Raw genomic sequence first — 12,584 nt, 5'->3', positions numbered from 1 at the left:
CAAAAGAGCACAAACTGATTGAAGTATTGGCTGCTCAGCTGGAGCCTTGCAAAAGGGTGGGTTTCAAGGCTCTGGCAGCAGCTCTCGGTCAAAGTAGTTAGATGCTGATGATGGCCTAACTTTGAAGCTAGATGTCCCACTCTCTCTCTCATCCCTGAGACCTCCACTCCTCTGAGCCCAGGCCCAATCCGCAAGTCCCAGATCCAAGGCTATGCCTTGAGCCATTACCCAGTCCTGGTTCCTGAGACCCAGCTGTTGCAGATTTGGCAGTGTGAAAATGAACGAATTCATGCCCAAGAGATCCTACGGCAGCTGCAGCGCTTCTGGGAAGCACGCCAGTTACGCCTGCTCAACTTCATCCTGCATGTTCCCTACGAGCCAACAGCCTCAGAGCGCTCCAAGAGGCAGATGCTCCGTAGCCCCCAGTGGGAGGTAGTTGACAAGGATAGTGGCACCTTCATCCTCTCAGGTGAGACCCAGCCCTTGTGGCCTTGTGAAAGCCCCTGCAGGGGGCCATGCTCATCTGCCATGTCTGCCAAGGCAGACCTGACTTCTGTAGCCAGGGCGCCATCCTTACTGGATGCCTGAGACAGTCTGTTCCGAGACAGTGTCCTCCATGTAGCTCCCATTATGTCTTGATCTCCTTGGGATGTTTCTCCTCCACCTCCCATCCCTACCCCCAAATACTCAGCTCCTTCAGCAAAGGTCCTTTTTCTGGGTATACTAAGAAATTCCTTATGAGCAATAAAGGAGATAGCGAGCCAAAAATATTATTCCAGTACTGTTTCCTCTAGGGAATAAAGTAGTTTTTTTCACAGTGAGAGCAGGGTACTAAGTGTTTTTCTCCTAACAGGGGTGTTTGGAGAATCCTGTATCTATCTGAATCAACCTCCTCTCTTATTCATCTTCTGTTTTCACCCTATTTAGTGTCCCTACCTCATTTTCAGCCCCTGTCTCACATGGCATACTGGGATAAATCTTGGAGCAGCACCAGGGGGTCAAGGGCTAAGTCTGTGGAAGAGGATTTTGTTCTCAGCTTTTCTACCAGGACTTCTTTCATCCCAGAACAGGCTTTATTACCATAGAAAAATGTAGGAGATCTGGAACCATTTAGCTTTCTTCCCAAGCTGGAGGCTCAAGTTCATCAGCTTCTGCAGAACTAGGTTCCCCCAAGGGTCAAGCCCAACACTCATAGTATCTAAGTGGGAAAATCAGCTGACCTGGGACCTGCCCACAGTGCATGGGTTGGTGGATGGGTGGAGTTTTCTGTCCCTGTTTTGAGATCTCAGTGATCTATTCCAAAGTGGGGCCAACTCCATTACACAGACCAGTGCAATCCTCAGATAGGAATTGCTGCAGAGTCTTTGTATTTGCCCGCCTAGCAGGGATTTCAGGTCACCCTGGTCTTCTCAGTCCTTTTTTCTGCCCCAGCTCTTGTCCTTGTCCCAGCTGACTGCCAGCTTGGCTCAGCTGGAGCCCACTCTTCCCCAGATTACAGCAGTCTTCAGAATTCCATCTGGGAAAGTCTTCAGAGATTGTTCAAGATCCTGGCCATCCAAAAGTCAGGAGACTTGTACAAAACAGCCCTGGAGTGGGTGACCATCATGCATGGCCTGGGTGAGTGTAGGCCTGTAAGTGGGCTGATACTTGGGACCTGAGGGCAGGATGGCCCAGAAGGTTGAGGATGAGACAGGGAGGTTAAGTCATGGAAGATCCAAAGGACAGAGTGAGGACCTTCTCAGGACTACTTCTTGAACTTCGGTGACCAGGTGTTTATTCACAGTGAAAGTTTTAATCTCTCCTAAGCAAGATGCCTGGGATCTTTGGAACAGAGGAGTTTGGCTAGGCTGGTGGGGCACCAGAGATGTCATAGCAAGAGCAGGCTGGACACCCTTAGAGAAGCTAGAACCCAAGTGTCTTCCTCCTGCATTCCTCTGATTACTCACACAGGTTCCCTGCTGGAGGTATGGGTGACTTTCCAGCAGAAGTGGATTTTTCTGAATAAAGTTCTACATGAGATGAAGATCCAGTTTCCTAGTACTGACCTGGTAGGGGTTGAGGGTGAAGCAGGGGGTGTGAGGGCCAATGAATTATAGGGTTCAGGGTGTCCAGGGTGGGGGAAAGCTGCCACTTCATGTCTGTCCTCACTTTTACCGTCATCCTCACTATAGAGCTCTCGTTTCAAGGCCATGGATGACCAGTATCGGACGCTGATGCGGATCTCTTTAGCTGACCCACTGGTTTTGTCACTTATAATACCCAGTGCCAAACGGAGCCCTTACTTCCAAGGCCAGCAGCTGCAACAACTGCTGCAAGCAGGCTCGGTGGAGCTGGAAGATATCATCATGGCTCTGGAGAGCGTGCTCTATGGGGTGCGTGCTCACTTCCCTCGCCTCTTCTTCCTCAGTGACAGTGAGCTGGTGGCCCTGCTGGCTGCCCCGCTAGAGTCTTGTGAGGCCCAGCTATGGGTTCAACGCTGCTTTCCTCATGTGCATGCTGTGAGCTTCAAGTTTAGCCCAAGTAATGAGGGGAAAAACCTGGATAGCCCAGAATCAAGCCAAAGCACACAGACTCAGGTGGAAGCACTTGCAGTGCACGGGGCAGGTGGGGAGAAGATGAAGCTGCAGAGGCCTCTTCCTCTGCATTCAGATTTCCCCAAGTGGCTGGCCTCTCTGGAGAAGTGTCTGCGTTTGACACTGGTGCACATGCTGCAGGACTGTGTGGCCGCCCGCCTTGCTCTGGGCCTCTCCCTGGATGAGGACTCTAAACAGGTGTCCCTGCACAGCCAGTTGCCCCTGCATCTGTATTTCCACCACTGGCTGAAGTTAGTCCAGGATTTCCCATGGCAGTGCATGCTGGTGGCAGAGGAGGTGGTGTGGTGGGCCGAGATGGAGGAGGCTGTGCTTGAGGAGAAGACCCTGGCCATGGTCCCCATGCAGGTGCTCAAGCTTGAGGCACTGGTGCATTTTGTGAAGGCCCAGAGGGTCTCCCAAGGTGAGCAGTGTCTGCCCTCTGTCCTCCAGACCAGCCTGCTCAGTGCCTTGGTGGTGGCAGCAGTGACTCACCGGGATGTGGCACAGCTGCTGGAGGAGCACCAGGTCAATGATCTGAAAGACTTCCACTGGGCCCGCCAACTCAAGTACCACCTGGGTTTACCTCACACAGCCCTCCAAAGCCCTCTACAGAGTCTCAAGGCTATTACTACAGAGACTTCTCTGTCACCAGCTGCATGCTGGATAGATGTGCTGGGCCGGTCCTTCCTGTACAATTATGAGTACCTAGGTCCCAGACTGGGACCTCTACCCAGCCTGCTGCCTGAGCGGCCAGTCCTGGTACTGTTATTGGCCCTGGAGGAGGTGGCTTGCGGGACATTACTGGGCCCTCATGGTGTGGGCAAGACAGCTATGGTGACTAGCCTGGCACAGGCCCTGGGCCGCCATCTGGTGATGATGCCCTGCTTGCCTCAGATGGAAGCCCGGTGTCTAAGCAACTACCTGAATGGAGCCCTGCAGAGTGGTGCCTGGTTGCTCTTGGAGGCAGTTCAGCAACTTCCCCCTGGCTTGCTTTCTGCGCTGGGCCAGCGCCTGGCCAAACTGCACCTTCTCTATGCCCCACTGTACCGGGAGGCTTCCCGAAGCACCAGCACAATGGATCCCATTGAACCCCAGCTCCTTGGCAGTGGCCTCTTTGAGAAACATCACGTGTGCATGCGCCTTGGCTATGGCTGTCTCTTGACACTGCGTGCTCTGAGCCCTGCTGTGCCCGCCAATTTGCACCTGCTGCTGCGGCCTGTGGCATTGGCACTGCCTGACCTGCAGCAAGTGGCAGAGCTGACCCTGCTGGGTGCAGGGATGCGGGATGCCTCCCGCATGGCTACCTGCCTATCCAAATTCTTCTCCCTAGAGCGTGAGCTGGTGTCTGGGTCCCTGCCCTGTCGCTTGCCGCTGCTCAAGCAGGTGCTGGAAGACACAGTGCAGACATTAAATGTGACCATGAAGGCATCCAAGTCCCAGCAGCCCTGCAGCCTTGCTGCCATCGAGGAGGCTGCCCTACTGCGTGCCCTGCTGCACTCACCGCTGTTCAGCATCCTCAATGAGCAACACCTGCACAACCTCCAGGAACTTCTGTGTGGGCTTTTCCCTAGTGCCAGCCAAGTGCTGGCAGAGCCTGCGACCCCCAAGCTGATGAAGCCACTGCTGGTGGAGGAATTGAAGCAGCTAGGCCTGCAACCCAGCCCTGATATTTTGGAGTCCCTGGAGCAGCTGAGCAAGGCCCTAAGGCGGGCCTCAGGCATTCTGCTCCTGGGTCCTGCAGGCAGTGGCAAGACCACTTGTTGGCACAGCTTATTTAAGATCCAGAATCGACTGGCAGCCCTGGAGGACACCTCCATCTACAACTACCAGCCCGTGGAAATTACCCACCTGTACCCCAGTGTCCTCAGCTCCCAGGAGTACCTGGGATGGCTAGAGGGTCCCTGCTGGCACCATGGTGTCTTCCCCAGGCTGCTTTGTGCAGCCACCCAGTGTGAGTCCATGGGCCCAAAAGTGCAGACACAGGAATCAGTGGGAATCCAGCGCTGGTTAATATATGATGGGGCACCCAGTGCTGCCTGGTTGGACTCTATCACTTGCCTCCTAAGTGACCCCCCACAACTTAGTCTCCCCAATGGGCAGCAGATAGCACGACCCCCAGGCACCTTTCTATTGATGGAAGTGGCAGATGCAACAGACATATCCCCTACAGTAGTGGGCCGTTGTGCCCTGGTCTGGTGTGGTGGGAAACAGACTTGGCAGTGTATGCTTGGTGCCCTGATGGCAGCCCTGCCCCATGAGTACCATCTGCAGCCTCAGACTGTCGTTGAGCTCAACCGCCTGGCTGAAGTTCTGGTGCCTGCCCTCTTCCGATTCCTCACCCGCCAGGGTGCCAGCTCTTCGTTGCAGGTGCATGGGCAGCAGGCTGTCTGCCCAGGTGTGGCTGAAGTCACCAGCCTGACCCGCATCTTTCATGGTCTACTTGACCCCTACCTGCACCTAGATGAGAAGAAGGCACATGGCTCAGGTATGGAGAGGGAAAGACTGACTTGAGAGAGGGTGGCAGAGATGGGGCCTTGAGGATAGCCAGGGTATAGCTGGAGCCCGGGGCATGGGTTCTTTGATAGACCTGGGCCTAGGGACTTAAGGTAAGAAGTAATACAGCCAATCTCTACTGCCCCCTCACCCCCCACATGCTTTTTCTTCTGGGACTCCTATTGTGGCCATGGTGACCTTTGCAGAGGATGTCAACAGTAGTGATCCTGTGACCCAGAGCTTCAAGTCCTCAAAAAGCAGCTCTCTGAACAACCCGTCCCAGACTGACAATGATGTGCAGAATAAGTGCAGGGAGCACTTGCTGGCTGTCAGCAGCTTTCTTTTTGCCCTGATCTGGGGCTTTGGAGCTCACCTTCCCTCCAGGTGCCTATAGGGGTGAGGGATGGGGAATGCAGAGGACTAAGATGGACTGGCCCATGGGAGTCTAATCCAGAAGACATTGCTATTGGGGTATGGTGGCATGTGTGTGTCACAAATGGAACTGTTGTAACTGTTTGACACTTTTGCCTATGTATCTATCTGAGCAGGATCTGGCCCCTCTTTGACACCTTCCTGAGGAGCTCTCTTTGTTGCCTCTCCAACTACCCTGAACTACCAACCTCAACCTTGGTGTTCGATCTCCATGTCTGCCCTGAAGATGGGACACTGGTCCCCTTCACTGGCCAATACCTGAACAGTCGCATCAAGGGAAGTCTGGGCACCTTCACCCCTTCTCCTCAGGTGTGAGCACAGTAGGGGCAGTAACTGGTGTTGGGGCTTGAGGAGATATCCTAGGGGTAGTCCATGTTCTAGGCCCAGTGGAGGTCTATCTGCTCCAAATCTTTGATATGGTTTCACAATCATAGTGTTCTGGAAGCATAGCTTTAAGAAAAATCCCCTAGATCTTTACATTCCACTAGATTACTGTTCTAAACTGGAGCTGCCACAGTAAACCTTGCTACTGTCTTGCAGACTGAACGGCTCTTGTATGTGGTGGACCTGCTTCTGTCCCAGGGACAGCCAGTGCTCCTGGCTGGAGAGGCAGCAGCAGGGAAGTCAGCCTTTGTGGAGGTGCTAGTGGAGCCAAATCACCCCTATACGTACAGTCCCATCCACCCTGCTTTCACGTCCATCCACCTTCGCCTCCTGCTGAGCCAAGCAGTCCAGGGCCAAACACAAGCCGGCCCATATCCTGGGCGTCACCAGGATTCTAAAGGTTTTCTCCTCTTCCTGCTGGAGGATCTGCACCTGGCTGCTTCTGGTGAGGAGCTGGGAGGAGGGAAGGAAAGAGGTGCTATGTCTCTTGAGACTGTAAAATCCCTAACAATATTCATTGATTCTGAAGTATATGTCTCCAGACCAAACTTCAGTATTCCCTTCTTAGTATTTTCTCATTCTACATATGCTCTCTGAGCAATCTCATCCATTCTCATGGCTTCATCCACCATCTCTAATCTTTGACTGCTAAATCTTTATCTCCAACCCAGGCTTCTCTTCTACGCATCAGCCCTGTTTAATCAACTATCTACTGAACATCTCTACCTTGTTGTCCCATGGCACCTCAGACCCAAATCTGAGCTCATCATCTTTCCCCAAATCCTGCTTCTGTGTGCTCACTTATAACTGGTACCACCATCCAACCAATTTCTTAAATCGAAAATTTTGTTGACATCTCCCTTTCTCTCACCCATGTCCAGTCACCATGGCTCTTGATTCCACCTCCTCAAAATCACTTGAATCTTTCCACTTATTTCCATTCCATCTTCCCTGGTTCAGACAACCATTACCTAGAACTCTGGCAAATGTTCTTGCAAGACCCTTTAATGAGGCATTCTTCTTTCTTTGATGAAGTCTCTTATAATCTTTGCTCTAATTGGACTCAACTACAGGCAGACAACCAGCAAGTCAAGCCTCCTCTATCCTCTGAAATTGCTGTCTTCTCTGCCTTCTCTCCTCTATTTATCTAAGTCCTACTTATTCCTTCCAAATCATCTCCTGGAAGCAATATCTACTCCAGGAATCCTGAGCCCCAAAGCTAAGTTAGATATTCATCCTATGCTCTGTAAATTTACCGGTGGTAACCATGGTTTTATGATTGTTTGGTTACTTGTCTGTCCCTTTCACCACATTGAGAGCTTGTGTTCATGAGAACAGGGATTTGTCTCATTCATTTAGTTGACCCATCAGGAATTAAGTGCTCATAATTTGTAGAAGAAGAGGTAAGAAAGGAAAGGAAAGGAAAGAAATTGTGACAAAAGTTTGAAATAAAAGAATTTTAATTTCTAAAGTCATGCACCTCCAGATAATGACAAGATTGGAGTATGGCCATGGAAATGGGTGACAGAAGTGAAATATAGGTACAGGTTGTTGCAGTCAAAGAAGTGAGTGGACTAAACTATTGGATGGGTTGTCCAGTCACATGTTGAGGTGTCCCCTATGGGATGTAGAAAACTTGAACCAGGTGGTAAATGTATTTGATAATAGCAAGTACAATTTATTGAGTATCTAGCATGCGTCACATCCTTTATTCATATCTTCTTTAGTGTTCACTAAAACCTAGTAAGACAGAGATTTGTTGTGATTATTTTAAAGATGGAAAAGCTAAGTCAGGGATTTTATAACTTTCCAAAGACACATTAGCTAGCAAGAATCAGAACAAAGATTAAAATTCAAACCTTTTTGGCTCCAAAACCTGTAATTCTTTCCAGCTTTATTATTCTTCCTTCTCAATGAATTTGGAGGAATAATAAGGATGTCAACTGGATAATAGGAGTAAAGGGTGGTACAGCTAATGTGTGAGTGGCAGCTGAGAAGAGACTTCAACAGGAGGATTGAAAATATTTCAAGCAATATTGTAGAGTGAAAAATATGACAGGTGGCAGAGTGCTGAAGTTATCTTTGGGGGAAAGCCACCAAAATGTCCAATATAAAATTTAAAAATAGTAGACATTCAACAAAATGGGAAAATGTGATCTACTGTAAAGAAAAAAATCAGTCAATAGAAATTAATCCTGAGATGGTCTAGATGTTGGATTTAGCATACAAATACTTTAAAGCAGCTATTATAAAATTATTCAAGTGCCTAAAGGAAAATATGTTCTTCATGAGTGAACAAATAGAAAATCTCAACAGAAAAATGGAAACTACAAAAGGAAAAGGAACTAACTAGAAATTTAGAACTGAAAAATACAATAACTGCAATGAAAAATTCACTGGATCGGCTTAACAGCAGATAGGAGATGGCAGAAGAAAGAGTGAACTCTAAAGAACAGAAAAATATTGACTATGAATAAAGCATCAGACTAACACATGTATAATTGGAGTCACAGAAGGAGCGAAGAGTGAAAATAAGGCAGAAAAAATACTGAGGAAACAATGACCAAATTTCCCCCAATCTGTTCTAAAGTATTGACTTACAGATTTAACACCAAGCAAGACAATAAAAAAGAAAACCACGGCTAGGCACATCATAGTCAAACTGCTGAAAACCAAATAAACATTTTTGAAAATGGTCAGAGGGAACAAAAAGACACATTATTGACAGAGAATCAACAATAGTGATGATGGTTAACTTCTCATCAGAAACAGCTGAGTCCAGGGGATGGTGGAAAAATCATCTTTAAAGAACTGAAAGAAAAAAAAAAAAACTATCAACCTAGAATTCTCTATCCAGCAAAGATACCCTTCATAAATGGCATTAACTAAAGATATTTGAGATAAATCATATCTGAGAAAATTCATTACTGCTAGAACTGTACTACAAGAAATGTTAATGATGTTCTTCAAGCAGAAGGGAAATAATAGCAGATGGAAACTCAGATCTACAGAAAAGAATTAAGAGTGCCATAAATAGTAAATGTGTGGCGATATATAAACAGCTATATTTTTTCTTCTCTTAATTTCTTGAAAAGACAAATGGACTTTTAAAACAAAAGTAATATTACTGTAGGATGAGATTGATAATGTAAGTAGATGTAAAAGAGACAATAGTAACCATAGTAGGAGAATGGGTGGAGGGTAGGTAAATGGGATTATACTATTGTGACATTTGTGAGGTGGGAATGTTAAATGTGAAGTGTGAAGAGTGAAGTTGGAAGTGGAAAGGTCACATATGAAGTATAAAGTGGTATACTATTACTTCAGAGTATTGATAAGTTAAGGAGGCATATTGTTAATGCTGGAGAAATCACTAAATAATAGCAGTGGTCATAGTCATAGTTATAGCCGTAGCAGTAGTAGAGCTAAAGAGCCTATAAAAGAAATACAATGGGGTATTAAAATATATAAGTTATACAAAAGGATGCAGGAAAGGTGCAGCAGAGGAAATAAAAAGTAGAAGGGACAAATTGAAATAAAATAGCAATCTGATAAACTTGAAACCAACCATATCAATAATTACATTAAATGTAAATGGACTAAACACTTCACTTAAAAGGCCAACATTGTCAGAGTAGATGAAAAATTATCCACTGATACCCCAGAAATGCAAAATTGACTCAACATTTGAAAACCATGGAATGAGCACTTTCCTGTTAAGATCAACCAAAAGGCGAGAATTTCCACTCTCGCTGCTTCTAGTCAAGATTGTACTGCAATTTCTAATCAGAGGAATAAGATAAGAAAAAGAAAAAATACTTAAAAACTGGAAAGGATACAATAAAACTGTCTGTACTGGCATATAACATGTTTGTGTACATACAAAATCCTAAAGAATCTACCCCCAAAATAAATCTAAACCACAAGGCAGTATACTGAAATCGATTATATTTTTATATCCTAGTAACAACTGGAAATTGAAAATTTAAAGTATCATCTAAAATCTTAAAACACTTAGGAATAAACTTACTAAAAGTTATATACAGCCTGTACACTGAAAATTAATAAATATTGCTTAGAAAATTAAAGACTTAAATAAATGGAGGGATGTGTCATGTTCATGAATCAGAAAAGAAAATATCATTAAGATGCCTGTGCTGGGTTGGATGTATTATGTCCATCAGAACACCATGTTCTTTAATACAATCTTGTAGGGGAAGATATGTTAGTACTGATTAGGTTGGAATCTTTGGATTAGGTTGTTTCCATGGAGATGTGACCCACCAACTGTGGGTAATACCTTTGATTAGATTATTTCCATTGAGGTGTGGCCCTGCCCATTCAGCATGGGTCTTGATTAAATCACTGGAGTCCTATAAAAGAGTTCACAAACAGAAGAACCTTAGAGCAGCTGCAGCTTAGAGAGACCTTTTGAAGACGGCCATTGAAAGCAGACTTTTGCTAACATTTCAGAGATGCTAGCCCAGAGTTAGCTCTGGAGAAGCTAAGAGAGGACAAAATGCCCCAAGAGCAACATTTTGAAGAATGCACAGGAGCTGAGAGAGGAGCTGGAAATACAACCCAGGATCAGCAGACACCAGCCACACACTTCCTAGCTAACAGAGGTTTTCCAGATGCCGTTGGCCTTCCTTTGCTGAAGGTATACTTGTGTTGATGTCTTAATTTGGACATTTTCATGGCCTTCAGACTGCACATTTGTAACCAAATAAAACCCCTGTATAAAAGCCAGTCTATTTCTGTTATTTTGCATAACGGCAGCATTAGAAAACCAGAACAGTGCGTATTCTGCAAACATTGATCTGTAGATTCAGTGCAATGCTAATGTAAACCTGAGAAGATTTTTATTATAGTAATTGATAGACTTGTTCTGAGACTTATATGGAAATGCAAAGGACCTAGAAGGTCCAAAACAACATTAAAAAACAGGAACAAAGTTGGAGAACTTACACTACTGATTTCAAGACTACTATAAAGCTACAGCAATCAAGACAGCAAGGTATTCATTTAAGGGTATAGATATAGGCTAATGGAACAGGACAGAAAATCCAGTATGTGGTTATACATGGTCAATTGATTTTCAACAAATATGCAAAGATAATTCAATGGGGGAAAGGATAGTCTTTGCAACAAATGGTGCTGGAACACTGGGGAAAAAAAAAAACAAACTTGAATCCTTTCTCACAGCATACACAAAAATCAACTATAAATGGAACACAGGCCTAAATGTAAAAGCTAAATCTATAAAACTTTTAGAAGAAAATATTGGTGAAAAACCTTGGTGTTGCAGACTGAATTATGTACCCCAGGAAACAAATATTCTTAATCTAAATCCATCCATGTGGATGGGAACCTATTGTAAATAGGACCTTTTGAAGATGTTATTTTTAGTTAAGGTGTAGCCAATGAATAAGGTTGGGCTTTAGTCTGAATTACTGGAGTCCTTTATAAATAAGCAGAGTAAAATTCAGACATAGAGAAAGCCACAGAAAGAAGCCAGAAGTTACAGGACTCAGAGATGAAAAGGAGAAGACAAGACATTGCCATGTAAATTGCCATGTGACAGAAAAGTCAAGGATGAAAGGATTGCCAGTATCCAGCCCAGAATGCCACAGCCTTCTGGGAGAAAGCACTGCCTTGCTGATGCCTTGATTTTGGATTTCCCCTAACCTCAAACCCATGAGCCAATAAATTTCCATTGTTTCAGCCAACTCATTGTATGTATTTGTTTTAGCAGCAGGGAAATTAAAACTCTTAAGTAGGCAATTATTTATTAGACAAGACACAAGAAGCACCACAAAAAAATGCTAAATTGGACTTTATCAAAGATTTAAAAAAGAAACACTTTTGCTCTTCAAAAAAAAAAACTGTTAAGGAATTTTTTAAAAAGCCACTGACAGGGAGAAAATATTCACAATACATATATCTGAGAAAGGATATATATTTTATTTCTGGGACAAAGCATCACCAGAATATATAAAACTCTTACAACCCAATAAGAAGACAGACATTTCAATTTTTTTCAGATTTTTTTTTTTAAATTCAGTGTTATTGAGATATATTCAGATATTATATAGTCATCTGTGGTGTACTATCAACTGTTCACAGTGTCATCATATAGCTGTGTATTCATCACCCCAATCTATTTTTGAACAGTTTCCTTATACCAGAAAAAGCAAGAATAAGAATAAAAAATAAAAGTTAAAAAGAACACCCAAACCATCCCCCCTCCCACCTATTCATCTCAATTTTTTAAAACAGGCAGAAGATTTGAACAGACACTTTACAAAAGAAGGTCTATGAGTGGCCAATGGCACATGAAAAGATGCTTGATATCATTACTCATCAGGGAACTGTAAATTAAAACCACCATGAAATAGCACTTCATACCCACTAGAGAAATTGTAATTAAAAAGACTGACTAACAAGTGTTTGCAAGGATGTGGAGCAGTGAACCTCAAAAATTGTGGGTGGGAGCATAAAATGCTACAACCACAATGAAAAAAAGTGTGGCAGTTTCCTATCAAATTAAACACACACTTAACATATGACCCAATTTCCATTCATAGGTGTTGTCTTAGTTTCTCGGCTGCTAAAACAAATACAATGAGTTGACTTAAACAATGGAAATTTATTGGCTCATGGTTTTGAGACTAGGAGAAATCTAAAATTGAGGTGTCAGCA

General features: G+C 44.8%; 1 protein-coding gene across 1 annotated transcript in view; it reads left to right on the top strand.

The window, feature by feature from the left end:
- Window positions 1-12,584, top strand: part of DNHD1 (dynein heavy chain domain 1) — a 55,371-nt gene that overhangs the window by 25,365 nt on the left and 17,422 nt on the right. Inside the window, exons 20-26 of the mRNA XM_037839640.1 lie at window positions 262-469; window positions 1,492-1,617; window positions 1,951-2,048; window positions 2,172-5,058; window positions 5,273-5,450; window positions 5,615-5,807; window positions 6,039-6,327. Coding sequence (XP_037695568.1) covers window positions 262-469; window positions 1,492-1,617; window positions 1,951-2,048; window positions 2,172-5,058; window positions 5,273-5,450; window positions 5,615-5,807; window positions 6,039-6,327 — 3,979 coding nt within the window. The remainder of the gene's footprint in view (window positions 1-261; window positions 470-1,491; window positions 1,618-1,950; window positions 2,049-2,171; window positions 5,059-5,272; window positions 5,451-5,614; window positions 5,808-6,038; window positions 6,328-12,584) is intronic.

This window comes from Choloepus didactylus, chromosome 6, assembly GCF_015220235.1.
Source record: "Choloepus didactylus isolate mChoDid1 chromosome 6, mChoDid1.pri, whole genome shotgun sequence".
Taxonomy (NCBI): Eukaryota; Metazoa; Chordata; class Mammalia; order Pilosa; family Megalonychidae; genus Choloepus; species Choloepus didactylus.
This window is presented reverse-complemented; position numbering and strand designations above follow the sequence as displayed.